Source organism: Pan paniscus, chromosome 4, assembly GCF_029289425.2.
Source record: "Pan paniscus chromosome 4, NHGRI_mPanPan1-v2.0_pri, whole genome shotgun sequence".
In the NCBI taxonomy this organism is placed as follows: Eukaryota; Metazoa; Chordata; class Mammalia; order Primates; family Hominidae; genus Pan; species Pan paniscus.
Window position 1 is genome coordinate 147,105,318 of NC_073253.2, and position 27,888 is coordinate 147,133,205.

A 27,888-nucleotide genomic window follows, 5' to 3' on the forward strand; every position below is an offset into this window, starting at 1 on the left:
AATGCAGGAAAGCCTAGCTTATAGGACTAAAACAGAACTCTATCTCTAGAGCCTAATGCCAAATTTAGCACATGTAAGACATTAATTAATAAATGGAGTGGAAAGAACAAATAAATGAAGAGAGACCAGTAAAAATAAAAACAAGCAAATAACAAAAACAAAAACAAAAACACAACAACAACAACAAAAAACTCCAAAACCCAGAAGGGCATTTCCTTATGTTTGGGTATTGGTGTCCCCACCAAAATCTCATCTTGAATCTCCATGTGTTATGGGAGGGACCTGGTGGGAAGTAATTGAATCATAGGGGCGGGTCTTTCCCATGCTGTTCTCGTGATAGTGAATAAGCTCACAAGATCTGATATTTTTAAAAAGAGGAGTTTCCCTGCACAAGTTCTTCTCTTGTCTGCTGCCATGTGAGACATGCCTTTCACTTTCTGCCATGATTGTGAGGCCTCCCCAGCCACATGCAACTGTAAGTCCAATAAAGATCTTTCTTTTGTAAATGCCCAGTCTCGGGCATATCTTTATCAGCAGCATGAAAATGGACTAATACAGTAAATTGGTACCAGTAAAGTGGGGCAATGCTGAAAAGATACTTGAAAATGTGGAAGTGACTTTGGGCACTGCTGAAAAGATACCCAAAAATGTGAAATTAGGTAACAGGCAGAGGTTGGGACAGTTTGGAGGGCTCAGAAGAAGACAGGAAAATGTGGGAAAGTTTGGAACTTCCTAGAGACTTGTTGAATGGCTTTGCCTAAAATGCTGATAGCAATATGGACAATAAAGTCTAGGCTGAGGTGGTCTCAGATGGAGATGAGGAACTTGTTGGGAACTGGAGCAAAGGGGACGCTTGTTATGTTTTAGCAAAGAGACTGGCAGCATTTTGCCCCTGCCCTAGAGATTTGTGGAACTTTGAACTGCAGAGAGATGATTTAGGGTTCTGGTGGAAGAAATTTCTAAGCAGCAAAGCATTCAAGAAGTTATGTGGTTGCTGTTAAAGGCACTCCGTTTTATAAGGGAAGCAGAGCATAAAAATTTGGAAAATTTGCAGCCTGACAATGTGATAGAGAAGAAAAACCCATTTTCTGAGGAGAAATTGAAGCCAGCTGAAGAAATTTGCATAAGTAATGAGGAGCCAAATGTTAATCCCCAAGACAATGGGGAAAATGTCTCCGGAGCATGTCAGAGGTCTTCACAGCAGCCACTCCCATCACAGGCCCAAAGGCTTTGGAGAAAATCGTTTCGTGGGCCAGGCCCAGGGTCCCTGTGCTGTGTGCAGTCTAGAGACTTGGTGCCCTGTGTCCCAGCCACTCCAGCCATGACTAAAAGGTGCCAAAGTACAACTCGGGTTGTTTCTTCAGAAGGTGGAAGCCCCAAGCCTTGGCAGCTTCCACGTGGCATTGAGCCTGCGGGTGCACAGAAGTCAAGAATTGAAGTTTGGTAACCTCTGCCTAGATTTCAGAAGGTGTATGGAAACGCCTGGATGCCCAAGCAAAAGTCTGCTGCAGGGGTGGGGCCCTCATGGAGAACCTCTGCTAGGGCAGTGCAGAAGGGAAATGTGGGGTTGAAGCCCCCATACAGAGTCCCTACTTGGGCACCTCCTAGTGGAGCTGTGAGAAGACGGCCACCACACTCCAGACCCCAGAATGGTAGATCCACTGACAACTTGCACTGTGAGCCTGGAAAAGCCACAGACACTCAACGCTAGCCTATGAAAGCAGCCAGGAGGGAGGCTCTATCCTGCAAAGCCACAGGGGCATAGCTGCCCAAGACCATGGGAACCCACCCCTTGCATCAGCGTGACCTGCATATGAGACATGGAGTCAAAAGAGATCATTTTGGATCTTTAAGACTTGACTGTCCTACTGGATTTCAGACTCGCATGGGGCCTGTAGCCCCTTTGTTTTGGCCAATGTCTCCCATTTAGAATGGCTGTATTTATCCAATACCTCTACCCCCATTGTATGTAGGAAGTAACTAACTTGCTTTTTTTTTTTTCCAGATTTTATTTTATTTACTTACGTATTTTTTTAAGACAGAGTCTCACTCTGTTGCCCAGGCTGGAGTGCAGTGGCACCATCTCGGCTCACTGCAACTTCCGCCTTCTGGGTTCAAGCAATTCTGCAGCCTCAGCCTCCAAGTAGCTGGGACTACAGGCTTGCACTAAGTCTGGATAATTTTTGTATTTTTAGTAGAGATGAGGTTTCACCATATTGCCTAGCCTGGTCTTGAACTCCTGACCTAAAGTGATCCACCCACCTCGGCCTCCCAAAGTGTTGGGATTACAGGCATGAACCACTGTGCCTGGCCAGCTAACTTGCTTTTGATTTTACAGGCTCATAGGTGGAAGGGACTTGCCTTGTCTTGGAAGAGACTTTGGACTGTGGACTTGTGAATTAGTGCTGAAATGAGTTAAGCCTTTAGGGGACTGTTGGGAAGGCATGATTGGTTTCAAAATGTGAGGACATGAGATTTGGGAGGGGCCAGGAGTGGAATGATATGATTTGGCTGTGTCCCCACTGAAATCTCATCTTGAATTTCCATGTGTTATGGGAGGGACCTGGTGGGAGGTAATTGAATCGTTGGGGGCAGGTCTTTCCCAAGCTGTTCTTGTGATAGTGAGTAAGTCTCACGAGATCTGATGTTTACTATAAGGGAGAGTTTTCCTGCACAAGCTCTCTCTTTGCCTGCTGCCATCCACGTAAGATGTGACTTGCTCTTCCTTGCCTTCCACCATGATTGTAAGACTTCCCTAGACATGTAGAACTGTAAGTCCATTTAAACCTTTTCTTTTGTAAATTGCCCAGTCTTGGGTATGTCTTTATTAGCAGTGTGAAAATGGACTAATGCAAAGTCTTTGCTTTGGCTGACTAGTTAGTAGTAAATAATCTTTTATATTTCTATAGCATTTACCAAAGACTTGCATACCTATTACTCTGTGTGATCCTATACACCATTCTTAGGGCCAGGTACCTGGGGGAACTGTATCTCAGAAGTATTAATGGTGGCAGAGTGAGAACTCAAATCCTGGTCTCCTGACTCCTGGTTCAGATCTCTGTCCATTGCCCCTTAACGTCAAATAAGGCCAAACTTGTGGACTGTAGTTGCATAGGCTGTCATCAATCAGCAGGGGTCCTGGCCACAGTGCACCTGTCTTGTGCCAAGCTAGCCTGCCCCTTGGCAAGAGAGGCTGGAACACATGTTCTAATAATGGAAATACTGGGATTCATGCCCAAAGGATGTCAACACACACACTCTCTCTCTCTCTCTCACTTTGTCTCTCTCTCTCGTGTTTATATACAGTTCTACACAAATTCCAGCAATATACAAGTCCCTTAATGTGCACACATGTATAGTCATACCCCTATACTGGTACATTTAAATACTTTTTTACTTATTCACTTGTATTCATATGCACACACATTCACATTCACGTGCACATGCATGTACACACATGTAAACATGCCTACTCAAATGCGGATACATACTTAAATATCTCTTTATATATTCACACATATCCACATACAAATACCCAAAGAAAATAATACACTCCATGCACATTCGTTCTTAAGTACTTTCACATCTCCTACATGTATGCAAACTCACAGATACATGTGTATTCATATGTACAGATTTCCACATGTACAAATATAAACATAGAAATACACATACTTATATCCATACCTATAGATCATACACATTTCTCTTTGAAGTTACATGTCTACACATGTAATGTGTAGCATCACATATACACATGCCTATGTATGCCACTGCACAATTCCATGATCCCTCAGTATATACCTCCACATACATACTACACAGATCCATAGATGCTCCAGTGCACACACTTACACACATGTGTCCAGACAAGCTAGAGGTTTTCATCTGAGTTTTAGCTCTTTGTAGAATACCAGGGGGGCTGCTCTAGATCAGGATTCCCTTTCCTCTTTTCCTTTGTACGTTTCTTTCTTTTTGTTTTTCCTTTTTTTTTTTTTGAGACAGAGCCTCACCCTGTTGCCCAGGCTTGAGTGCAGTGGCATGATCACAGCTGACTGCAGCCTTGACCTCCTAAGGCTCAGGTGATCTTCCTGCCTCAGCCCCTGCTCCAGGAGTAGCTGGAACTACAAGCATGTGCCACCATGCCCTGCAATTTTTTTTTTTTTTTTTTAGTAAAGACAGGATTTCACCATTTGCCCAGGCTGGTCTCGAACTCCCGGGCTCAAGCAATCTGCCCACCTTGGCCTCCCGAAGTGCTGGGATTACAGGTATAAGCCACTGCATGTGGCCTCCCTTGTACATTTCTGTTTCAACTTCTACCTTCCTCTTACTGCACAGACTCAAAGAGAGTCCCAGAAAAGGTCAGATAAAGGACAGGCAGTCTCAGCCCTCTCCTTGTCAGGACTGGATAGAGACCCCTGTTGCTTTGCTGGCTGCCTCTCTGCTCTCAGGTCTGTTAGCTCCGGTGAATAAAGCCAGGTCCTGGGAGGTAGGCAGTTAGGCCTGGGTACTCCAGCTGTTTATAGAGCTGCTATCACTCCTGCTTTTTCTGGAGAACAAACACAGCCTGGAAAGTTTCTGAAACCCGGACTATGTCCATATTACCTTGGACTCATGGTGCACAACCAGCTGTTTGTGTGGTTGGAGAGGCAGAACCCAGGCTGGAAGTCAGGGAGCCTGGGCTGACTATGCCACTAATTAGCTCTGTGTGTGTGTCCATGGGCAAGTGCAATCCTCTCTCTGGCCTCCAGTTTCTATGTCTGTTCAAGCTGAAGTTCCCTTTTGCTCTAATTCTCTGTGATGAAAGGAGACAAGGAAGGGCTGGGTAGTCCCAAACATTCAGGAATTAAATGTTTACATTTGGCTTAGGAGACCACGCACTGAGTTCAAGTTCTACCCTTGCTACTTATTAGCTGTGTGTCCTTAGGAAAATAATCTAATTTTCTGATCCTCAGCTTTCTCATCTGTAAACTGGAGATAAACTTTCCCACTTTATGGGGGTTGTTATCAAGCCTAAATTAGGTGATAGATACAGAAGTGCTCTGTTCACTGCCTGGTATGTAGTAGCATATAATAAGTTCTTCAAGAATAAGTTGCTTTTCTTGTTATTATACTAATAGCAGTTTCCCAAAGCCACTTTGAGTGACAAGAAAAGAGGCTTGAATGGGAGAGTTGTCCAAAAGTTTTGGTAGGTGGAATCCAGAGGGAAAAGAAGCTGAAGGGAGGGGAACCTTTGAGCACTGCAGAGAGCATCAGACCTGTGTTTCTACCACACCTATTTCTTGCTGTGTGACCTTGCTCAACTGACCTTACCATTGTAACCACCAGATTCTCTCTCCAGAAAATAGAGAGCCAGACTAGGCAATTTCTTAAGTTTTTTTTTTTTTTTTAGATCTGAGAGTTTTTTCCCCTATATCATCTGTAAACACACAAATAATTAAGTTAAACACACAAATAATTAAGAAGCCAGTGAGGAAAAAATCATAGTACATAAGTCTTCATTTAACATCATTGACAGGTTATTGGGAACAGACTTTAAGTGAAATGACATATAGCAGTTTATCAAATAATGTTGTTTTGTTATAATGTTGATGAGAAATAAAATTGGTTATGTTGTAGTCATTTTGTTGAAAGTTGCAGGTTCTAAGAACCTATTGGTGGTGTTAAGTGAGATCTAGTAAGATATATTATGAGATATATATAAGAAATACTATATTATGAAATATGCATGCTTGGAAATAGCACCTCCTGCCCTACTTTGGATTAATTTTAATAAATAGGGAGAAAACTATGTCATTTGTGGTCTACCCTCAAGGCAGTACATCATAACTGATCCTTCATTTCCTGTCAGAAGATTATTTCTTTCTACTCCAGGAGACCATCTCCTCTGGGGTCCTTTGTTATCTCCATTATCATTACTTACTATTTTCTCTTGAGGGGAGCTGGGCATGGCATGATATTGGGTTGGATTTCCACTTTTGATGCACTTAGACTGTTGCTTACGTGTACTTTGTAGGTCCTGGTCCTCCAATTTTTTTAGTCTGTGCTCTTTGGAGTTATAGCAGTGTGGCACAGAACAAACATTTATCTATAGGTTATGAGAACTGGATCTTAATCCTTGCACAGTCACCAAGTAGCTTTGTGATATGATCTGTACAAACCTCCGTTTCCTCAGCTGTAAACTGGGGAACATAGCATGCCTACTTTACAGAGTGGTTGTAAGACTACACACGTGGTGAAGGAATCACGTGAGAGCGTGAATGTGAAAATGTGCTGAAAATGATAAATGGCATGTAACAATAGCTGGCATCATTGCAACTGCCCTTTGTGTCAGGCACTGTGCTTTGCACTTTCCATGCTTTATCTCTTAATACTCACAGCAGGCCACAAGGTGGATGCTACTGGCATCCCTATTTTTAACAGATGAGAAAGCCAACTTAAATACCTTGGCCAAGATCACAGAGCTGAGCCTCAAATTTTGTCTGGGCTTTGAAGACTGTGTCTAATTACTCTGCTACACCGTTTCTGTAGAAAGCAAAATGCAGCAGAAGTGAAGTCTGGAAAGGTAGTCAGAAGATGTGGGGTGGGAAATGGGGGGTGAGGGTTGTGGAGGTGGGAGTGGAGAGGAGAGGAGGAATAAACCAAGGCTCAAAGAAGTCTAAGGATTGCTCAAGATTACACAGCAAATCATCAATGATAATGTTGGGGCTGCAGTGTCAAGAGTTTCCATCATCATCACCATCATAAAAAATGCTTGGTGAACATTTACAAAGCATGGACAATGATAAACATTTTTCTAGGTTGGGCGCAGTGGCTCACGTCTGTAATCCCAACACTTTGGGAGGCCGAGGTGGGTGGATCACATGAGGCCAGGAGTTCGAGACCAGCCTGGCTGATATGGCGAAACCCCATCTCTATCAAAAATACAAAAATTAGCTGGGCCTGGTGGTGCATGTCTGTAATCCCAGCTACTCGGGAGGCTGAGGCACAAGAATTGCTTGAACCCAGGAGGTGGAGTTTGCAGTGAGCCGAGATCGTGCCACTGCACTCCAGCCTGGGCAACAGGGCGAAACTCTGTCTCAAAACAAAACAAAACAAAACAAAACAAAAAAACCCATTTTTTCTCTACACACTTCACATAATAACTTAATGATATCAGTATGTTAATTACCATTGGGATTTTACAGATGAAGAAACTGAGGCTTAAAGATGTGAAGCAAATAAGCTCCTCGTAGACAGAGTGAGCTCAGTGTATGTGACTCCAGAGCTGGGCTTTTAATCACCACGGGAAGTAAGGCTATATCTTTCTTTTTTAGGAATCTGTATGAAGGAATTAAGTCTCTGTTTGGTCATTATCAGGAAATGAGTGCTGATATGTGCACCTGTCCTCAAATAACCAGTTCCTTTACAGAACCAGGTGGTCCACTCCCTGACTTGGCTTGATAACCATTTACCATTGAGGAAAAAGAGTGGAAGTGTCAACACTCACTGTACAGATTATGATTAATACAAATGTCAATATGCTTCTGATCTCAGAGGAGGGGAAGAAAAGCAGAGGGGCTCATTAAGAGTGCTTGTAAGACATCCATTCAAAGGTGAAAAAAACTTGGCTATTTATTTGACCTGGATATCCAGTGAAAAGCGCCCATGTTTGTTCCTAGCTAACAAGTGGGACCATCTCCATTTGGAGATAAGAGGCCTGTTACTTTAGAGAGTTTCACCAGTTGTCCTTTGAATGTGGGAACAGTCTTCGTGACCATATCAAGACAGGCCACCTCACCTACTGAACTCAGTGATTTTTGCCAGCCTGGGACTGAAAGGTTGGATGTAATCTCCATAAATACTTAGGACCAAATACTGGTTTTAATTGATAAGCAATATAATTGATTTGGTTTATTTATTTAAAAAACTGTTGAGTATCTGTTATTGAATCACTGTGCTAGCTGCTGGGGTTCCCACAGGAAATGAGACAAGATACCAGCCCCCAAGGAACTTACAGTATAGTGACAGGAGGGACACATAAGCAGGTTGGTACAGTGGTAATTGTAAGTGACAAGTGCTGTTGTGGAAACTGTAAAATGTGTCATGAGAATGGACAGAAGGGACCCATCCCAGCCTTGGGTGAAGGGCACACGTGAACTCACACACACGTATGCGCATGTTACAGTGGGGAGGCTTTCTATGGAAATAATTCTAAGCTGAGTCTTAAAGGAGAATAGGAATTGGCAAGGGAAAGGAGGCTGGAGTGGGTGCTCTGGGCAGTGGCCTAGCAGCCATCACCAGAAGCCTGTAAAGCAGAGAGCGAGAGACGACCTGGCTGGAGAGCTGTAAGCAATCGGTGCAGCTAGAGTATGCAGTGGGAGAGGGAGCAGATGAAGCAGGGTGAATCACAGGGAGCCTCCTCAACTTTGCAAAAGAATTTGGGTTTAATGCTGAGGGTGATGGGGAGCCATAGGAAGGGTTTAAATCGGAGCAGTGACGTGGTTAGATTTGTGTTTTGGAAAGGCTAGTGTGGGATAAAGTAGACTGGAAGGGGGCAAGTTGGAAGCCAACGAGAACCCTTTGCAGTCATGTAAGCCAGCCATGATGGAAGCCTGAACTAGATTAGGGGCAGGTGGATGTTCCGAAATGGATAGGTTAGAGTTAACTTTAGGCTGCCCTGATTATTTTTTTTCACAAGCTAGATCACTTCCTTAACATAAGTACAATTGATTTTTCTGTTGAAAAAACAAAAACAAAAAGTCTGAGAAAAGTTTTAAAATATCATTACACTTATTCATAATTACTAATGTAATATTTGCCCCTTGCAGAAATTTGAAAAATATATAAATACTGTAGGAAGAAAATAAAAATTATTCATAACTTTTTAATTCAGAGATAATCATTGTTACAATTTTGGTATTTTTTTCCTAGGCATTTCTTCTAGTGTAATAGATTTATTCTAAACTTTTTTACTGTGAAAAGTTTTAAATGTATTCAACAGTAGAGGAAATATACAATTAACCCAATATACCCATTTCAGCTTGTATAACCAGCAGTCTTCTGCCATTCTGCAGTTGAATGTTAAACTTAAAAACAGGTCTTCACATTTTCTTTTACTCTAAAAATTTGACTTGTTGTATAATTTTGTTTTTGTAATCCTGGGTGTTTGGCAGGTGCTTGCCCTGCTAGGTCTTTGGCCATTTTCAGATATTATGTATTCACTCAAAACATTTAATGTGACAGTAAAGACATCCGAGCCTCATGGTATACTACTGGAGACTTGAGAAAAACCCAGCTGATTCCCCACTTCCTTGGTGGAGACCAATGCAGAGGATAAATATTTCATGGAGAGATATCTCCAGCAGGAACTAACAGCTTGTGTTTTGACTTACTCACCATGGTTGTCTCAGCAATGGAACCAAAGCTGTTGATGAAAATGTTGCAGCTCACGTTCACTGGGGGACCTGCCAATCAAGAGAGATTCCTGCTTAGCCCCAAGGCCATGGAAGAACCCACAGGGTAGGACTCATTCCCAGAACACTGACTTCTGGAATGGATCGCCTTTGGTGGAGGAGATCCTTGCTTGCTCTCCACCCCACCCCCAAGCACCTGGGATTCCCAGCCACCATTTAACATCTCTATGCCAGATTTCCTGGTCCCCAAGTGAGCACCAGGTACAGAATACCAGAGGCTGAGCTGAGATGTACTTTCATTAACACAGGATGATTCATCAGCCGCCATATGGTTGAAATTCCTTCCCCAAGTCCCATTGGCTGCCTTTCAGCCACAAATTAGTGGCTGAAATATATTTATGTCTACAACATTTGGAGGCCATCTTGGGAATTACAAGGAACAGCAAGCTCCTTGCCTTCAACTTATGAGCCAAGAATGATTGTCTGAAAGGCATTGATGGGAATTACCAGCTGAGGAATCCAGAAGGAACCTCAGGGGAAGTCCACAGACTTTGTTAAATACTTTCTGAGCAAGTCTTTTGAATCCTACTGCAAAGCGTAGGAAAGAAATGGAGGATTATTCACTGCTTTGCTGTCTCATTGCTAGAGGAGATGTTGTCTCATTGAAGCCCAATCTCTTCACTTTATAGTATTAATTATAGCAGTTGCCATTTACTAAACATTACGGGGGTTACTGCTGTGCTGAGAGTATTATTAACATCATTTCATTTCATCATTTCAACAACTCCAGGAGAAGGTATGGTTATTACCTTCATTTTACAGGAGAGAAAACAGAGGCTCAGAGAAGCTATTTGTTCATGCCTACATAACTAGTAAATGGGTGAGTCAGAGTTTGAGTTCAGATTTGTCTAACTCCAAGGGTGCTCATCTTAATGGCTATTCCGTAGGAAACAGGTTTAGAGGAAGGAAGGGGCATGCTCACGATCACACAGACAGTGGCAGAGTCCAGAATTTTCAGCACTGGGTTTCCAAATAAGCTGACAAAAAGGGCTGACATAAAATAACCAAAGAGAAATGCAAGACCATGGGTAAGAGTGGTAAAAGCAGCAGGAGTCCAGGTGAGAGAAGTTCTGGAGAATAAGGCACGAAAGACCTCAGAAAGGTGGTGACCAGGAGATGACTTCGAAGGTGAATAGGACTTGGATAAATGGTCACAGCCCTTCACATAAAGATTGTAATTTGCAATTTGTGATTTGCTTTTCAGGTCCACTTTCTTGATTCCTGTGAGGTACTGAGGTAGACAGGGCAGAATTCTTGTTCCTACTTGACAAAGGTAGCACCAAGAGTTTTAGTAACTCACCTAGGCTCATTCAACTAACAAGTGGTAGAACCAGGACTTGAACCAAAGTTTTCTGATTGTGGAAAGAAGAAAGTAGATATGTCCTTATGCCGTCTGGCACCCATTGCATTCTGTCCCTCTTGAAAAAGTAGCCCAAGCATTTTGCTCAAACTAAGCTAGGATCAGAAGTCTTGGCATATAGGAGGGGACTCAGTCTTGGGATGAGAATCTAGGTTTTTCCTTCAAGGGATTATCAAGATTTCTGGGTTTTGGACATAACTCCAGCACTCACTGGTTGTTTGACCTTGGCCATGCCTTTTCTCTGTCCTGGGCCTCAATTTCCTCATCAATCTGGAGAGAGAGTAAGTAGCTCTTGATCTAGGCAGTCATTCTCAGCTTCAGTGGTTTGGAATTCCTTTATGGAAGCTATCCATTTACATTTCAGGGTTGTAAGATTTTAGGGCTGGAAGGTTTCTTAAAGGTCACCTCATCAATTTCTTCCCAAACTGAAGTGCAGACAGGGTTATCTGCAGAAGAATCATCTGGGAACCTGTTAAACTACAGATTCTTTGGCCCAACCCCACACTAAGTAAAACCAAATCTCTGGAGGTTAGCCCAAGAGTCTAGTGTTCAGAGAGCTACCTGGGTGAGTCTCATGCACAGCCAGGTTTGGGGACCACTGCTGTAGACCAGCTACCCATTCAAGGCTGAGTGCCTGAATACTTCCAGCAGTGGGAAACTCATTTTGTCTTAAGCAGCCCTTTCCATAGTTGGATAGCTCTGTCTGCTAAATTTTTTTGTCCTTGTGTTGAGTGGAAGTCTGCCTCCTTGTCACTTCCACCTAAATAAAGCTCAGGTGGAAAAAACTTGAATGGTCAGGATTTTTCTCCTTTATTTAGACTCAGACCAGGTTTTTTTTGTTGTTGCCTCATGCCATTAAGATACCCCAAGGAGTTACTGCCTATGCCTTGAAATGATGTGCACAGAGTTCCCACCCAGTCCCTGCAAGTGTCTGGCACTGTGACTCCCATATAAATTAGTTTCTGATTTATGTGTGCGAGAGGACACTGGCCAAAAGGATCCTATGGGAAGGTGAGGTTCATTGAAATAAATCTGAAATTAAATTATCTTTGAGAAAATTACAATTTAGCTGCCTTTGGCAGCAGGATAATGTATATATTTCATTAAATATTAAAGTTTAATTTTGCTTTTTTGTATGTATTTGCATTGGGCTGTGCCCCTGATCCTAGGAGCCATTATAATACACAAAGTCATAAAGAAGACACAGAATAACAGAGCTGGAATGGCCTAGTCCTGCTGGATCATTTTACAGATGCAGAAACAGAGGCTGAGATACAGTAAGTGACTCATTTGGGGTCATGCCTGTCAGGTAAGTAGAGGGAGGACTGGAATGCTGTTTTAGTGCCCTTTACTTCTACCTCACAGTTTCTTTGCCATTGTACTCTGCAGACTGTGCTTGCCATTCCTGGCTACCCGTGTTTTCACGAGGGTCAGGAGCAGGGAAAATTTCTAGCACCTAAGGCAGCTGCTGAGTGATGGATCCCTCCGTAGAGTTTTTAAACAATGCAGACCTCTTTCTATCATGTTGGAGTCATAGGGGCCCTGATCCTCAATGGCCTTTTCAGGAGCTCTATGGTTTGTATGGGGTTTTAGGGAATCTGATTTGTGTCGGTGGAAGCAGGAAAGGCATCAAAGGGCTCAGGGGAAGAAAATCCTCTCAGCAATTTTTCAGGCCTCAGCACAAAGGAGGGCAGAGGAAACTTCTCAGCTCATGCGGTGGGGCTCCAGGAAGCTGCACCTCATTCTCAGTCAGGTGGGGGTCGAGGGAGTTAAGGCTAGTGCAGGGTTGGGACAGGCCTAAAAGATGAACTAGTTCTGTAGATATTGGGCCCAAGTGTTCCGAGTAAGCTTCTCAGAGTGGGAAGGTTGGACGGACCTTGATTCAGTGGTCAGGATAAAATTTTATTTCTTAAAAATGCCCACTTCTGAGTAAGTAAATAAATAAATGAACAAATAAATAAATAAATCACTATTATTAGACAAAGAATTAAGTTAGAGTAACTGGGTTAAAGTCTCTGGTTTTGACAGCATGACTTGAAAAAGTCACTTAACTGCTCTAAGCCCTAGCATGTTTGTGGGGTCATTTATTTATTTATTCATTCATTTATGAAGGTTTACTGGGGCTTTTCTATGTGTCAAGTACAGTGGTATGCACAAAGAATAACTAACACATAAACCCTGGATGCACCCACATTCAACAAACGAATGAGCTCCTCGTTTCTCAGAGCAAGACCACGGCCCCTCCACTCAGGATGGAGTTCTGAGAGAGCCCACCAGGGGGCGTGGTGGACTGGAATTCCTAAAAGCAGAGAGGGACAGAGGATGCAACCTGGTTGCCAAGGGCCCTAACCAGTTCCTGGAAGTGTTTGATTTGGCCAACAGTGTTTTTAAAAGAGGTGATTTAGTTGTCAATTTGCAAGATTTCAGATAAAACCTCAGACTTAAGTCTTGTCTTGGAAGGCCTGGCTGAACAGTGTCTGCATTCCTGCCTGACAGCCATCAACAAGAGCTGAGAAGTGGCTGCCCTTAGATAAGCCCTATGTTCTCTGGTTTTATTTTCTTATCTCCACGCTGCTTCATTCATATACTATAGTTGTCTTGCCCCTCTAGGTATTAGAGATTGTGACCCTGGTGAAGGCTTGAGCTGAGTGTGCTGGGACAGCAACCTTGTTATTGACTTACCTATCCTGGGGGTTATGTTAACAATGCTGGAAGCTATGGCCTCAGGAACAAGGTGCAGGGGGAGTGAAGGAGCCTCGAGGTAAATGGGGGAGAGTGGGCCCAAACAGAGACCTGGGTGCATCTCTCAGAACATTTTCTATTTGCAGAGCTGTGTGGAGCAAGCACTCTGAGAAAGGGACTTGAGAGCAGGGGGCAAAGTGAGCAAATATTAGGAAGCTGTTACCAGCTGTCACATGCCTTGTTTAGTCTTGAACTTGAGCCAAAGGAGCAGTGAGGAAGGGCACCTGAAATCAAGGCTTGTCTAGGAGGCTGGCTGCAGGTCCTTGGAATAAGATTTTTGCAAGGGTGCTGGGAGGAAGGTCAGAGTGCATAGGCTCCCAAGGAGGTCCTTAAGACTGCACCTGCAGGGCTCTGCTCGGCAGTTTGAGATGGCTGCAACCTCCTGAGGCATCAGTAAACAAAGGGAACTAGTCTCTTGGTTATAGACACTAAGTTCCCCTAGGGTTATGAGAGGTAAAAGAACCTTTTCAGGTCATCTGGAGTAGAGTTTGTAAATTGGCAACCCACAGGGCATATGTGGGTCACAAACACGTTTTATTTGAATTTACATGTTTTAGGAATTAGGAAGTCTCACATAGATCTCGGTATCTGGCTCTTCTTGGGATACTTGATGCTCTGGAAACATGGGGCCTACATTTCTGCAGGGTAACTACAGGCTGGGGCTAAGAAGAGGCTGCCCCTGTAGAGGAGCCTGTACCTCTATTTCTTCATAGTCTCTACCACTCCCTATTGTCTTACTCTTGGTTTGCCTCACTGATTTAAGTTATCTACCCAACCCTGGTAGGCATTTGAAATTATGACTCTGATTTAGACCAAAATTTTTCAAAATTATTTGTTAGCCCGTGGGAAACTTTCAGCTGAAGAATTTTAGTTGGGAGCCCATTATTGAAAATAAAAGTGGAGCTGTTTGGGGAGGAGCAGGTTGGGCTTGCTCATCATGCCCTCTGCTTCTCCTTTGGGGGCACCTGCTGGAAGCCTGAAAGCTCCGTGAAGCATACGTTTAAAAGCTGCCAAAGTTGCCAAGCCCATTACTGTACAGATGAAGAAACTGAGGCCCAAAGAAAGGGAGAGACTCATCATCTAAGCTCAGAGAGTAAGTTTGTGCCTGAGCCCAAACTTGAACCCATTTCTCCACGTTCCATGTTTATCCTTCTTCCCATCATACAAGAAGTAGCAAATAGTTTTTAATTCACTTTTGGACTCCTGGAAACCAGAGGTGCTGTTAAATTGCATCCTCTGAGGCTTTGTCTGGGCTTGGTGGGAGAGAAGACTGAATTGATTAAGAATGTCTGCCTTGGGTAGAGGAAAGAGTCATGGGATTCACACTGCGTATTTACCATCTGCGTGCATTACCATGCTGCTTGCTGCTTTAATCTGGGAAAGCATTTCCCTGTGGGTCTGGAAGGAATATTTTCTCTACCTTTAAAATTGGGCCTGATCCTGGCATCATATCCGGAGGTTCTCCCCATTAGCTTATCCAGGAAATCCGAGGGTGACATAGGCTTGGGTGCGGAGCGAGCAGCTTCAGCCTCCTTAGAAGCAGCAAGGCTAAGGAGGAAGAGAGGAAAGCAAAAGGTTAATGATGGCTCTTTCTCATGCTGTGATCAGATCCCAGCCTTGTCCAACCTCTGTAGAACCACAAGAGTGTTCTTAGCTGGAGTAATATGGGTAATATGGGTCCTTAATGAGGTAAGGCCCAGGTTAAATTGTTTACCCAGCCCAAATATCAGCCGGCATGGGATCCTGGCAGGCAGCCAAGTGTCCGATTGATGCTGAGAAGTCACGGACATTTTTAAGGCTTCATCTCTGGGATTTTGAGTAATCACACTTGGCAGCTGGGTGTCCCTGGGAGAGAAGATTGGAGGGTTAGTCTTTTGGTAGACCTAACCTTGTGTTGGGCAACTGCACTCTCATAGGTCCATGGAGCCACACGGACAGAAAGGATGTTAGAGATAAAATAATTTGCCATTTCCTCAAGGTTTATTTTCAGAATCAGAGTCACAGTTTTTTAAAAAGCTGCTAAAGTCACATGCATTCTGGAACACAAATTTTATCAGGCATTTTTACCTCAAGTCTCCTCAGAAGCTTTGACAAGCTTATATGCTTGTACTTATGGGATCACTGTCTCAAGAAACATATACTTCACAAAATCTCACTTGGGAAATTGAGGCCCAGTTAGCAGAAGGGACTGACATAGGACCCGGAGTAAATCAGTAGTAGCTTATTTCACTGTATTGAGAGTTAGGTGATTAGAAGTCAAACTGGGATGCATTACACTGTTTCTGTCACCCCTCTCCCACCCCACACCCATTCAACAAAGTGGCTTTAAGGCCCCATTCACACCACAGTATGAATTACTCATGTATTAAGAACATGACCCTCCCTCTGCCCAACTTTCTTTCTTTCTTTCTTTCTTTCTTTCTTTCTTTCTTTCTTTCTTTCTTTCTTTCTTTCTTTCTTTCTTTCTTTCTTTCATTTTAGTTCTGGGATGCATGTGCAGAATGTGCAGGTTTGTTACATAGGTATACATGTGCCATGGTGGTTTGCTGCACCTATCAACTTGTCATCTAGGTTTTAAGCCCCTCTTGCATTAGATATTTGTCCTAATGCTCTCCCTCCCCTTGCCCCCCACTACCCAACAGGCCCTGTTGTGTGATGTTCCCCTCCCTGTGTCCACGTGTTCTTATTGTTCAACTCCCACTTATGAGTGAGAACATGCAGTGTTTGGTTTTCTGTTCCTGTGTTACTTTGCTGAGAATGATGGCTTCCAGCTTCATCCATGTCCCTGCAAAGGACATGAACTCATTCTTTTTTATGGCTGCATAGTATTCCATGGTGTATATGTGCCACATTTTCTTTATCCAGTCTATCATTGATGGACATTTGGGTTGGTTCCAAGTCTTTGCTATTGTAAACAGTGCTGCAATAAACATACATGTGCATGTATCTTTATAGTAGAATGATTTATAATCCTTTGGGTATATATTCAGTAATGGGATTGCTGGGTCAAATGGTATTTCTGGTTCTAGATCTTTGAGGAATTGCCACACCAAACTCTTAAAGCATATAGATTTCAATAAGAGTCAATGTTAGAGGCTCAAAGGTTGAAGAACACTAATTTTGGGTTGCTTTGGGCAACTGAGCTTTCCTAGTACTGAAATTATATCCAGGAGATAGTTAGGAGCCATAAGCAGCACTGACATGTGCTTGTGGGGCTGGGATGTTGGAGGAAATGCATAGAGATATGAATGTATGTGTGTGTGCGTGTGTGTGTGTGTGTAAGGTGGAAGCTTCTGTCACCTAGTCATGCAGCGCATAATGTTCCCCAAGGATTTGTACCCAACCTGTCTTGTTCTTCCTCTCAGCTTCTTTTCTGGTCTCATCAGTTGTAACTATGTAAGCAATCAGTTAATAATGGATGACTCTCAAATCTGTCACCACCCTGGCCTCTTCCTTAAAACCCCCTTCCTCATTTGCAAACATCTGTGGGATGCATTTATCTCAATGTTCTGCCAGTGTCTCAAATTCATCTCCCAAACTGAACACTACAGCTTCCTTCCTAGACTTGCTCCTCCAGATCAATTTCCCCAGATAACGTCAACATACTTCCACTCTCTAGGATTAGATGCCTCAGAGCCATCTTGTCTTCTTGCTCCTCCACCCCACTACCCCCCATAAACTCACTCACCAGGTGCTGATGTAGTTATCTGTGTTTGTGTTTTAAAAGCAGGAATCATGGTGGTTTTATTTATTATTTGTTTGTTTGTTCTTTCATTCCCCACTGTGTCTACCATGGTGTCTCATACATAATTGGTGCTCAGTAATTGCACAGTGAATGAATGAATGAATAATGTGCTACTTTAATTAATCAAATATCCTGGCTAGTAAAAAGTGTTCATAAATATTTATACATGGATTAACAATTTAAAAATAATTAGACAATTATACACAGTAATGGAAAATACTGAAAGCCATCTGGTATTGCTTTGAAGATTCAGAGGGTATTCTAGGACTATTTAGACACTGTTGCTTAATAATCTGAAGATCCTTACTCATATCCTGGGGAACTAATTTTGATGAACAGGGTGAGGAACAAATGCACTTTAGTTTCTTTGTGTGTGTCTATGGATGTAGGTGAGTTTGTGTGATGTGGGTGGGTTTCTAGGTATGACTGTATAGATGTGTTATGTATACAGATGGATGGATGTGTATGGATATATATGGGGATTAGAGTGTGCATGGAGGTGTTTGCAGATGCATAGTGAATTGGGTCACATAGGTTTGTATGTGCAAAATGTGAATTTCTGTGTTCATGTGTATGTATATCGAGTGTGGCATTTAATATGGGCATTTTGTGTGTGTATATGTGAGGTGTGTGTATATGTGAGCTGTATATATACATGGGGTATAGGGTGTGAATGTGTAAAATGCTTCTGTAGATGTATGTCTGTGATGTGTATATTGCATGTGTTTGTTTTTGAAATGTACTGTGAAATATAATATAGAATAGTGCAAAAGAGTGAAAAGAACAGATGATTTGGAATTCATCCTGTCTTAGTCATTTATTAGCTGTGTCACCTTGGGAAAGTTACTTAACCTGTCTGAGCTTTAGTTTTCTTACCTGTCAAATGAGTTTTGCACAAGGAATAACTGAGGTAGCATAGTTAAAAATACCTAGGACTGTTCTTAGAACATAGCAAGCACTCAATACGTTGTTTTTCTCTTGCAGCATGGTGTGTGTGTGTGTGTGTGTGTGTGTGTGTGTGTTTGAAGCAGTTCAGAGTGGGTCTGGGGCTGCTCCTTGTCTCACAATGCTTTCAGCTGCACCATGGAGCCCACATGGCTAGAAAACCCTCCCAGGTGCTTCCCATGGCCCACACTTGGGGCCACTGTCCATTCAGCACTGGACTCATGGCTGCTATGTGGCTCTGGTGTGGGCAGAGGGGACCACAGGCACGCAACTAGTGATTTATGACTTTTCTGCTGTTATAATTCACTTCTAGAACCTCTCTAGGAGTGGCAGTTATGAAGCTTTCATAAGCTCCCGTACGCTCTCCAGCCCCTCCTCTCTGATAATAAGATTTGGGAACACAGTACTCCCTCCCAGCAGTTGCTGGAGCACAAGAGATCTCTTGGCCCTTGGGCCTCTCTCATAAGCCTGAATCCTACTGGGCAGTACAGTGGGAGAATGAATTCTCCCCACATCATCCCATACCATTTGGTATTGGCATAACATGCCATTTAATACCAGAATCCTCCCCAAAGCTGAAGAGTCTTCTGGTTATTCTAACTTGCATGTCTGCAGTAAGGTATTTGCAGTCTGGTCACCCAGCCACTGGCTCACTTAAAACCTTGGCAATGAGCCGAAGTGGAGGGAATTAAGACCCCGGAGGGTTAAGTAACTGGCTCCAAGTCACACAGCACTTTAAAGAGAGAAGGAATTAGAACTTACATTTTCAAGTGTTGACTCATCCAAATGCTACAACGTAAGGGAAAGTCTTTGTGAACTGTGAAGAGTATAAAATCATGATAGTTATGCTATTATTATGATTTATTTCTGAAGCTTGTTCTACCCTCTTCTATCCAAGCAAGTCAAAACATGTCTGAATTCTAGCAATCTGTATATACACTGCTCTGAATTTACCACACTTAAAAATGAAGAAGAAATAGTTGTGAACTACCTGGTAATCCTCTGTTTTGTCAAGTGATTCACTATGCATATTTTGAAAATCTCTAGTCCAGCCTCTCCCATATATTATTTACCAGCTGTTTCCTGATATCACTTTCATAATTTTTGCCCTGTTTGTTCACCACCTCTATTAGTCACTTAATTATTTTCATTAAATTGTCTCACTTCTTTTAAACTTATTTAAAATGAAACTATATTTCACTACTCACAAATAGAAAACTAATATTACTTGCCATAATGGAAGAGAACCATAATAGCAAATACAATGACAACAAGACAAAAAGAGAAGAGTTTACAATTCTAGTGATCTGCTGCTTGCCAATGTTCTGAGCCCAAGGCCTGCTCTAAGTTACAAAGGAAGTGCAGCAAGTGTTGGACAGGCGTCAGAGGCATATTAACACCTAACAAGACTCCTGGAGATAATAAGAAAGATTGGAAGAGAATTGGTTCAATAATGATTTATTGTTATTGTGTCAATCACTTAAAATCCTCCCCCTCCCTCACTGTGCCCAAGGCCAAAAGTTCCCAACTCTTTTCCAAATACAAAGGGTCCATATTAATGCCAAAGTAGCTATGCCTCCCTCCACTTGATAATCCTTGTACATTTCTGTCTATATTTAGACAGTACAATTTGCACAGGATTATTCAAAACTCCCCCTCTCCACCCTGGTGAATCTGATGTGCTGTGCATCTGTGTAGAGTAAATATGCATCGGGGAGCTCTTTTAGTACCACAATTCCCAGTTAACTTAAGCATTTGCTTATAGACCATGAGCTGCTGGACAGAGGAGCTGGGAATGAATCTGAGAAAGGAAACACTCAATTGTTAAAATTTTCTGACCTTATAACAGTATTTGGAAATGATGCAGTTTTTTTTTCAGGGATTACTAAAATATAATGGGTGAATCAGACTCAGTTTAGGCAGATTTGATTAATGGTAATTTTCAGAAAGAGAGTGAGGTCTTCTGAGACCAAGTTTTCTGTTCCTTACTGAGAAGGCTTATTGCAATAGATGCACTGACTATACAAAGTATTGGACTATTATACACAGAAATGAAAAATACTGAAAGCAATCTGGCATTGCTTTGAAGATTCATAGGGTATTCTAGGACTATTTAGACACTCTTGCTTAATAATCTGAAGGTCCTTACATCCTGAAGAGCTAGTTTTGGTGGACAGGATGAGGAACAAATATATTTTAGTTTCTTTGTGAGTGTCTATGGATGTAGGCGAGTTTGTGTGATGTGAGTAGGTTTCTAGGTATGATGTATTATGTATGTTATGTATACAAATAGATGGGTGTTTATGGATGTATGTGGGGATTAGAGCATGCACTAGACTGTCCACCACCTTTTGGTCAGGGGATTTGTCACACTAAGAGATTTTGGTACTTAAAGGACCTCAGATGTTACTTCTAATGACAGAGACCATGCAAAGCTCCAGGAGTAGAGTTCAACAGAGGGGTTGGAGGCAGGGTGATGTAATGAAGTAGGGGCTGTGTGACCTTCAGTGAGTCACTTCCCTTGTTGGCTTTCAGTTTCCCTAGTTACACAATGAAATTAAGATGATCTCTAAGAGCCCTTCCAGCCCTCAGCCATCATTTTATGAGTCTATAATATTCCTTCTTTTTTTTTTTTTCGTACACTGGTCTCGGGATCCAGATTTGTCTGGACTTTTTTGGAGGAATGGGATTTTGTGTCTTGGTTCTTCCTCACCTAGTCTCAAGATTTTTTTCTCCAAGGGGCCAACCTGTTTCTCAAGGTTTACTTGGAAGAAAGGCCAGATCAATGTTCAGATTCTCATTCTCCAGTTGCAACATCAATTGAAATAGGGAATCAATATAAAGCTGTCAATCTGAATTACAGATGAGCTAGGGTTGGCAGTAAGACTGGGGAGAAACAATTTCAACTACATTTTGCATGGCACCACACCCCCAAGAACCACTCTGGGTCAGCAGAGGGGATCCCTCCAGTCAATTCCCTCTCCAGTTTACCATAAGCAGAGAAGTCCAGGAGGTCAGGATGGAAAAGGGGGAGGAAAGAAAAGGAGGGGGCAGAAGAGGGACTAAGAGGCTGAGAGTAACCAAGGGAAGGACCTATACAGCTGGAGGAGGAACTTGGAGGTGCAGATTGAGGACAGGGAGGTGGGAGGTGAAAGAGGAAGAGGACACTGTAAAAACGAAGGAGTTTGAGGCACAGTCAGCACTATAATTGAGAAATTCAGCGAGTACAGTGGACAGGTACCCAACTACACTTGGTGAGAGGATGAGAAGTCTCCAAGAGGCTTTGTGGAGAAAATGACTTTTTAAGTAAAACTTGAAGGTTAGATATGGAGTTGGCCTGGAAAAATACAGGAGAAAGAGTGTTTGAGGTAGAAGGAACAGCATGTGTAGTTTAGAAGTGATAGACAACTTGGAGAACCAAAAGAAGAGTTTAGTGTGTGTATGAAGGAGGGAGGGAGAGAAGAGAATGGGAAATGATGAGAAATGAGGATGAAATACTTGTGGGTAGGCTCTGTCTTGTTCAGTGCCTGGCATGTAGTAGTAATTAAAAATTCGATTTGACTGGCCTTTGCCCTCTAATTATTTACTGTCCAGTAGATAGAATAGTTTAGGTACTTAAGAAATTATAAGAGGCTGCCACTCTGCTTAGGTGGCAAAATTGGACTGCTATGGTGGCTCAGTGGTGGAAGGCAGTATTTGAGGGGAAGGTGGGGATTAATCAGAAATTGTCTGAGTTTTATTAATTGTAGCCTCTGTGTGCTTTTAGAAAGACCCAATATTTGCCATTTTCAAATTGTGTATTCAGGGGAGAAAGCTTTCTCCTGCCCCATTGCCTGTGGGCTGGTCTTTTTCTAAATGAAAAAGAAATGGTGGGTGGTGAGGAGGGGTGGGTGTCCTGGGCTTCTGGGAAGAGGTGGGGCTGAGCTGGGCTGGCACTCTTGGCTTTCTAGGCTGAGCCAGTTTCCCATCCCTGGCTCTGACCCCAAGGGACTTGGGGATTGTTGTGCAGCCTGGGCCCTGCTGGTCACCCTCAGCTTTGTCTGAGTTGAATCACCAGGTCAGCATCTGGCTTCCCGCAGCCAGCTGTGCAATTCTGATTTTTATTTGATTGCAGTAAGGGGCTTAGGCTGGCCAGGGAGTGCTTGATATTTTATTACTGTCACTGTCACTGTCACTTCATGATCTGCTAAGCACCCCTGGGAACAGAATGTCACAGTTGGCATGCCCTGAGCCCAATTCACCTCAGGGTCTTATGGAACAAGACACCCCTCCCCCTTCCTGTCCTACCTCCCACAGTTATGACTGCTTCCTATAGGGAACGCTTATCTGAATAAGAAGCACATGTATTTGAACATGATTTTCTTCTTGTTGCAAGGTAAAATCCTGGATTCTTGGAGCTGGACTAAACCTTAAAATCTCATCTGGTTCTGCCTCTGACCCTAAGGAAGTCTGGTCCTCTAGGGATCCCATATACTCTGTAGCATCAGTTTCCATGTTTTCCTCTGGATAGCCTTCCATCCACTAACTCTCCTGCCTTATTGTATGTATCCCCACAAAGTAGGGCCACCTAGAGAAAGATGAATGAGGTACCTAGTAAAATTTAAGGAGGCACTCAATCCCAGGGTTGCATAAATGCCAACCCTACACTTGCAGGGACCAGAGAGTGAGCACCTCATTAAATTTTGTGCCTCACCTGCTTCACCCTAGTCCTGGCCCTGCTACAACATCCTAAATCCCGGAGCCTGGTCTACAGGGTGGGATTTCCTGTAGATGATCAAATCTATTCACCCGATGAGGGGGTCTTTACCTCTTACAGCATCCCGCTTTATTTTTAAAAAGCTTTTTTGTTTTTCTTGTTTGGTGGCAAGAAATGACATTAATTGAGCACCTGCTGTTCCTAATGTGGACTCTGAATTGCACATTACATATTTTATCTCATTTTATCCCCCAAATAGCCTGAGAGGTAGGGATGCCTGTCTCCATTTTACAGGTGAGAAAAATGAGGCTTAATCAATTTTGTGGCTTGTGACTTGATCTGTCCAATTCTGGCATTCCACACTGTATTTGCTTACATTATATTGACGTTTTCTTTTTTCTCATCTTCCTTCTCCTTACTCCAGGTGCATGTGTGAAGGCTGAAGTCATGACAGTCCTGGTCTTTTCTGTTTCAAGCCAAACTTTCAGCTCTGTAACCTTCCTTTTTCTCAGAATTGGGGCCATCAAGGTGTTATATAGACAAAACCCTGAAAGCATGATTTTCACAAACGTCTTTTCAGCCTCTTAATAAACATGGTTTTCATGAAGTACAGAGCCTGGCACATAGTCAGAGCTCAATAAATATTTGTTAAATGGATGATATATACCTGAAATTCCAGAGGAAGCTTAATTTAGCTGTGCAGCATTATTTGGCATCAGTGATATGATTTGACTGGAGTCCAAAGAGTCCTAAACTCTGGCTCTGATACTCTTAGTCAGCCCCTGGGGAAAATATTTAATGTCTTCAGGGAAATTACAAGGCAGAAAAATAAGAGAAAAAGTCATTTCTTTCAGTGGTATTCACATGAAATGTCTTGGACCACTGGCTTAGGTCAAACTTATGTTTGCGCATAAACCCCACATTCCTGCTTCCTTATGTCCTTATTTATAATTCGACCACAACCACCTCACTTTGCCCTAACTGTGTGTATATGTCTCACTTGGGAAAATTTTCCCATGCCTCTGACCTTCAGTGTTATTCTGCAGTCTGGTCCTACGGTGAAAGAATGCTTGGCTTAAGCATGGGGGCATCAAGTGGCCCGCAGATGAGTTACAGTGTGAAGAATCCAGGGGGATTCTTCAGAGGCTTGAGTGTTGAAGAACAAGCCTATGGGGTTTACTCTGACTGAGGGAAAGCTCTTAGCAGGCCCTACATAATCAGCATGCATCCCACGAGTTGGACAGAAGAGCAAATGGCTCTCATTACCTTCAATGCAGCTTTCTTTTTAATCAGATAAATCTCACTGGAGAAATGTGTCTTTGCAGAGAATGGAGCCCAGGCTTTTGGACAGAAAGTTTTGGGAAAAAAGATTGCATTAATCAGCAGGCATTGGTCATTTGAGTTTGCAAAGGCCTGGGAGTATAGATATTGAGGAGACATAGCAGTAGGATAAAAACAGATGAAGACTTGATATTAGCTAATGACAGTAATGGCTACCATTCATGATACTTTACATATTTCACTGGATTTCATCTTCTCAATACCATGAAGATGACATCATTATCCCCATTTTATAGATGAGGAAGCTGACACTTTCATTTTCAGAAAATTTACCTGAGGTTATGCAGTTTGTAAGTGGTAGCCCCATGAGACAACTGGTCTCTGAAGCCCATGGTATTAATCACTATAATTTATTGACTCTTCCAAGTGATAGTGATTTGCAGAGTCCCTCTGAGAAGCCTCTCTGGTTCGTGATATAAATGTTTCCCCATAACTCTGGAATTACAACTGAGAATTTTGGAGCTCCAGGAATTGGAAAATATAGGTTGGGAACAATGTAATTGATAATCACTTGCACACATGTAACACTTTCAGTTTTTATGGCACTTCTAAATCCATCACTACATTTGATCCTCATACCAGCGCTGTGACAACATCTCCATGTCCAGGTGATGACACTGAGGCTCAATTGAAAGGTAGGAGGCCTGCTCAGTCTCAGATGGTAGAACCATAACATAACTGGAGGGCTCCAGGTCTAATCTGGGTTATCTTCTGCTTGACTCTTTGGCCATTCCCCAGAACCAATCACGGTACGGACAATACCTTCTTGACTGTTTATTACATCATTTCTGTCACACTTTCTCTGTAGTCAACTTGCCTTTTACCCTTTTCTCAGTTAGCTCATCTTGAAAATACTGTCTGCCTTTAGAATGGCAAAGGATCACAGTAATTTTACAGATGCTGTGGAAATAAACTTTCATTTCTCAGGTTAGTCAACTTTATTCATTAGGTACTTTTAGATGCTGATAATCTCATTTTAGATAGCATTAGTTTATTATTTCATTTACTTATTTACTTAAAATAATTAGGAAGTACCTATTATATTGTCAGAGATTATAGTAGGTGTTAGAGGAGGTTACAAATAAAATAATAACAGCCAGCCCTTATTGAGTGGTTATAAAGTCCTGTACCAGGCATTACACCAAAAACTTTATTTACAATACTTAATCCTCAAAATAACCCTTTGAGTTGGGGTATAATTACCTCTGTTTTTCTGATGAGAAAAGTGAGGTCCATAGAGATTAAATAATTTATCCAGGTTCACCTGACCTTACAAACTTCTCACTTAACTATATTAATGATGAATGTGCAATAGCCATTGCTTTCCAGGGGCTCTCAAACTAGTAGAGGAAAACTTATGTGAGAACAAATAAGTGCTTTAATATCCAAAGCCATTAGAAAAAACATATCACTTTTCCCTTCCAAGTCTATACGAGTTCAAACTCAGAGTGGAAAAAAAAGCCAAGTTGCAATGGACCCATAGGAAATGCATCAACAAAACTATAATATTTATCCCAGAGAAAACAGAGTTTTCATAGGAGTGGAGCTGGGATGTGTGTGGTCTTCAAGCATCCAAAGACTATGATTCAAAGGAGGATGTTCAGAAAATAAACAATCCTTCACTAGGCACTGAGGAAGAAATGATTTTAAATTGTAGAAAGGGCAATTTGGATTAAAACCTGAAGCTGCCTCTAATAAATGGAGTGACTGGTCTTCAGAAAGTGAGCACTTAACTGTGAGTTGATAGGGTTTAGCTGAAGTGGGTATTTGCATGTAAATACAGAGTTTTAGGGACTCTCCAGGGCTCTAATAATGCTCTCTAAATAGCCTTTGTTGATTCCCTTGAATCCTCTAAGACAGAGTCAGAGCTGCAGCTATGTTCAGTGGGGTGGAACTTCTTTGTTTCACTCAGCAGGTTCCAAAGTCTTGGGCAAGAAGTGAGTAGTAGAGTCATAGAATTACGAGACCTAATCATCCTGTGCATTAAAAAAGACATTCATTGATCACCTGCTATAAATTAATAAATGTATATTATACCCCTGCAAGACTATCATCTCCATTTTATAGATAAGAAAACTGACTCAGAGATTAACTGAGAATAGCAAAGGCTACTACCAATGACCAAATACTTTCTAGGTGCCATCCACAGTTAAGAACTGTTCCATACAGGCGTTCTAATCTTCCCAACAACTTTATGAAACATCAAGCATTTTCTTTTCTATTTTTCAGATGAGAAAACTGAGACTTGGGGAGATTGACTGACTTAATCAAGGTGACTTAGTGGCAGAGCTGATACATAAATCTAATCGAGGTGAAATTTTGGCATAAGTTTTGGAGCAGCTGTTCAAATCTGCTAAAACAGCTCACTCAATTCAAATATGCATGGTTTTAAGTTTCTACTCTTCTGTGGTTTAGTATAAGCTTCTAGAAGGAGTATTTACTTAGGAGAATTCAGGAAAAGTATCACTGACACCTTGTGGGACTTAACGAGATGGAAGGAAGAGTGATGGATGATGAAGAAACAACAAGGCTCTGTGACCAATGCCCCTTTACCCTTTCAGGATAAAGGAGCTCTAGGGTCCTTGCTGAGGTTTTCTTCTCTTCTTGGGATTTCTGTCCTTTTTACCCTGTACCTTCAAGATCCTCCAGCAGGTCACCCCTTTCTAACACACAGGGGGACCAAACGGGGTCCTGAGTCCCACTGCTTTCTGCTGCTTGTTGCGTGTCTCAGAGGCAAAGAGAAGCAACCTTGGAAATGCGACAAGCAGTGGATGTGGAGTTAGAGATTCTGGGTTTGATTTCTACCTGTTGGAATTCTTCCTCGTATGATCTTGGGCAAGTCCTTTACTACACGTAACCACCAGCTTCCTCATCCATAGCGTGTAGATAGCTCCTGCTCTAACTTTTAAATTACTATTTAAAATAATGTGGAAGAAATCATAAGAACTTGTTTTTTGGCTGAAAAAGGGCATGCTCCAGGGCTAAGCACATGGACTCTGGCCTCAAATCAGGCTCTGGCTTTTGCTAGCTGTGCGGCCTTGGACAAGTTACTTATTCTGTCTAAATCTTTGTTTCTGCATCTGTAAAATGAGGGTGATAGTAGTTGTTGGTTGTAAGCTTGTTGTAAGGAATAAGCATTCTTTTACAGTGCTCACTTTGGTGTGTGGCACAGTGTAAATGTTCAATACAATTTTTATTGATTCAAAGAGAGTTGGCAGATCTAGGCTTTGTGATGGGGGATGAATATATGAACTTCCAGAAGCTTTTTGTGCTTTATATTGGAATCTAGAAGGGCCACCCACTCTGACCCTAGAAGAGTACCACAGCAATCTCAGGTAGTTCTACTATGCTCTTAGTAATTTATCTGTTATGTAGTAAATTAATAGTATTACTTTGGCATTTCAGTCAATAGGATTAAGATGATCTGATGGTAACAGAGCAGTAATTGCTGCTGCACATATGGAAACTGTTCAGTGGCAAAAACTATTTTTCACAAGCTGGCTGGTTGCCCTCAGACCAGATTCTTTCAACTCTTAAAAAAATAACATTTTCCTCTGATGATTAAAGCAAAAAATGCACATTGGGAAAATACAATGAGATTCAA

At 42.3% G+C, this 27,888-nt stretch overlaps 1 protein-coding gene and 1 long non-coding RNA gene across 3 annotated transcripts in view; one reads left to right on the forward strand and one right to left on the reverse strand.

The window, feature by feature from the left end:
- Positions 1-27,888, reverse strand: part of GLRA1 (glycine receptor alpha 1) — a 102,820-nt gene that overhangs the window by 54,693 nt on the left and 20,239 nt on the right. For both annotated transcript variants that reach the window (XM_063604264.1, XM_003828984.4), the window contains exons 2-3: positions 14,978-15,105; positions 9,379-9,446 (exon numbers count right to left, since the gene is read on the reverse strand). In XM_063604264.1, the coding sequence (XP_063460334.1) occupies positions 9,379-9,446; positions 14,978-15,105 (196 nt within the window). The remainder of the gene's footprint in view (positions 1-9,378; positions 9,447-14,977; positions 15,106-27,888) is intronic.
- LOC117980409 (uncharacterized) overlaps positions 1-27,888 on the forward strand; it is a 415,604-nt gene that overhangs the window by 19,641 nt on the left and 368,075 nt on the right. Inside the window, exon 2 of the long non-coding RNA XR_008625459.3 lies at positions 11,985-12,092. This is a non-coding gene — a long non-coding RNA (uncharacterized LOC117980409). The remainder of the gene's footprint in view (positions 1-11,984; positions 12,093-27,888) is intronic.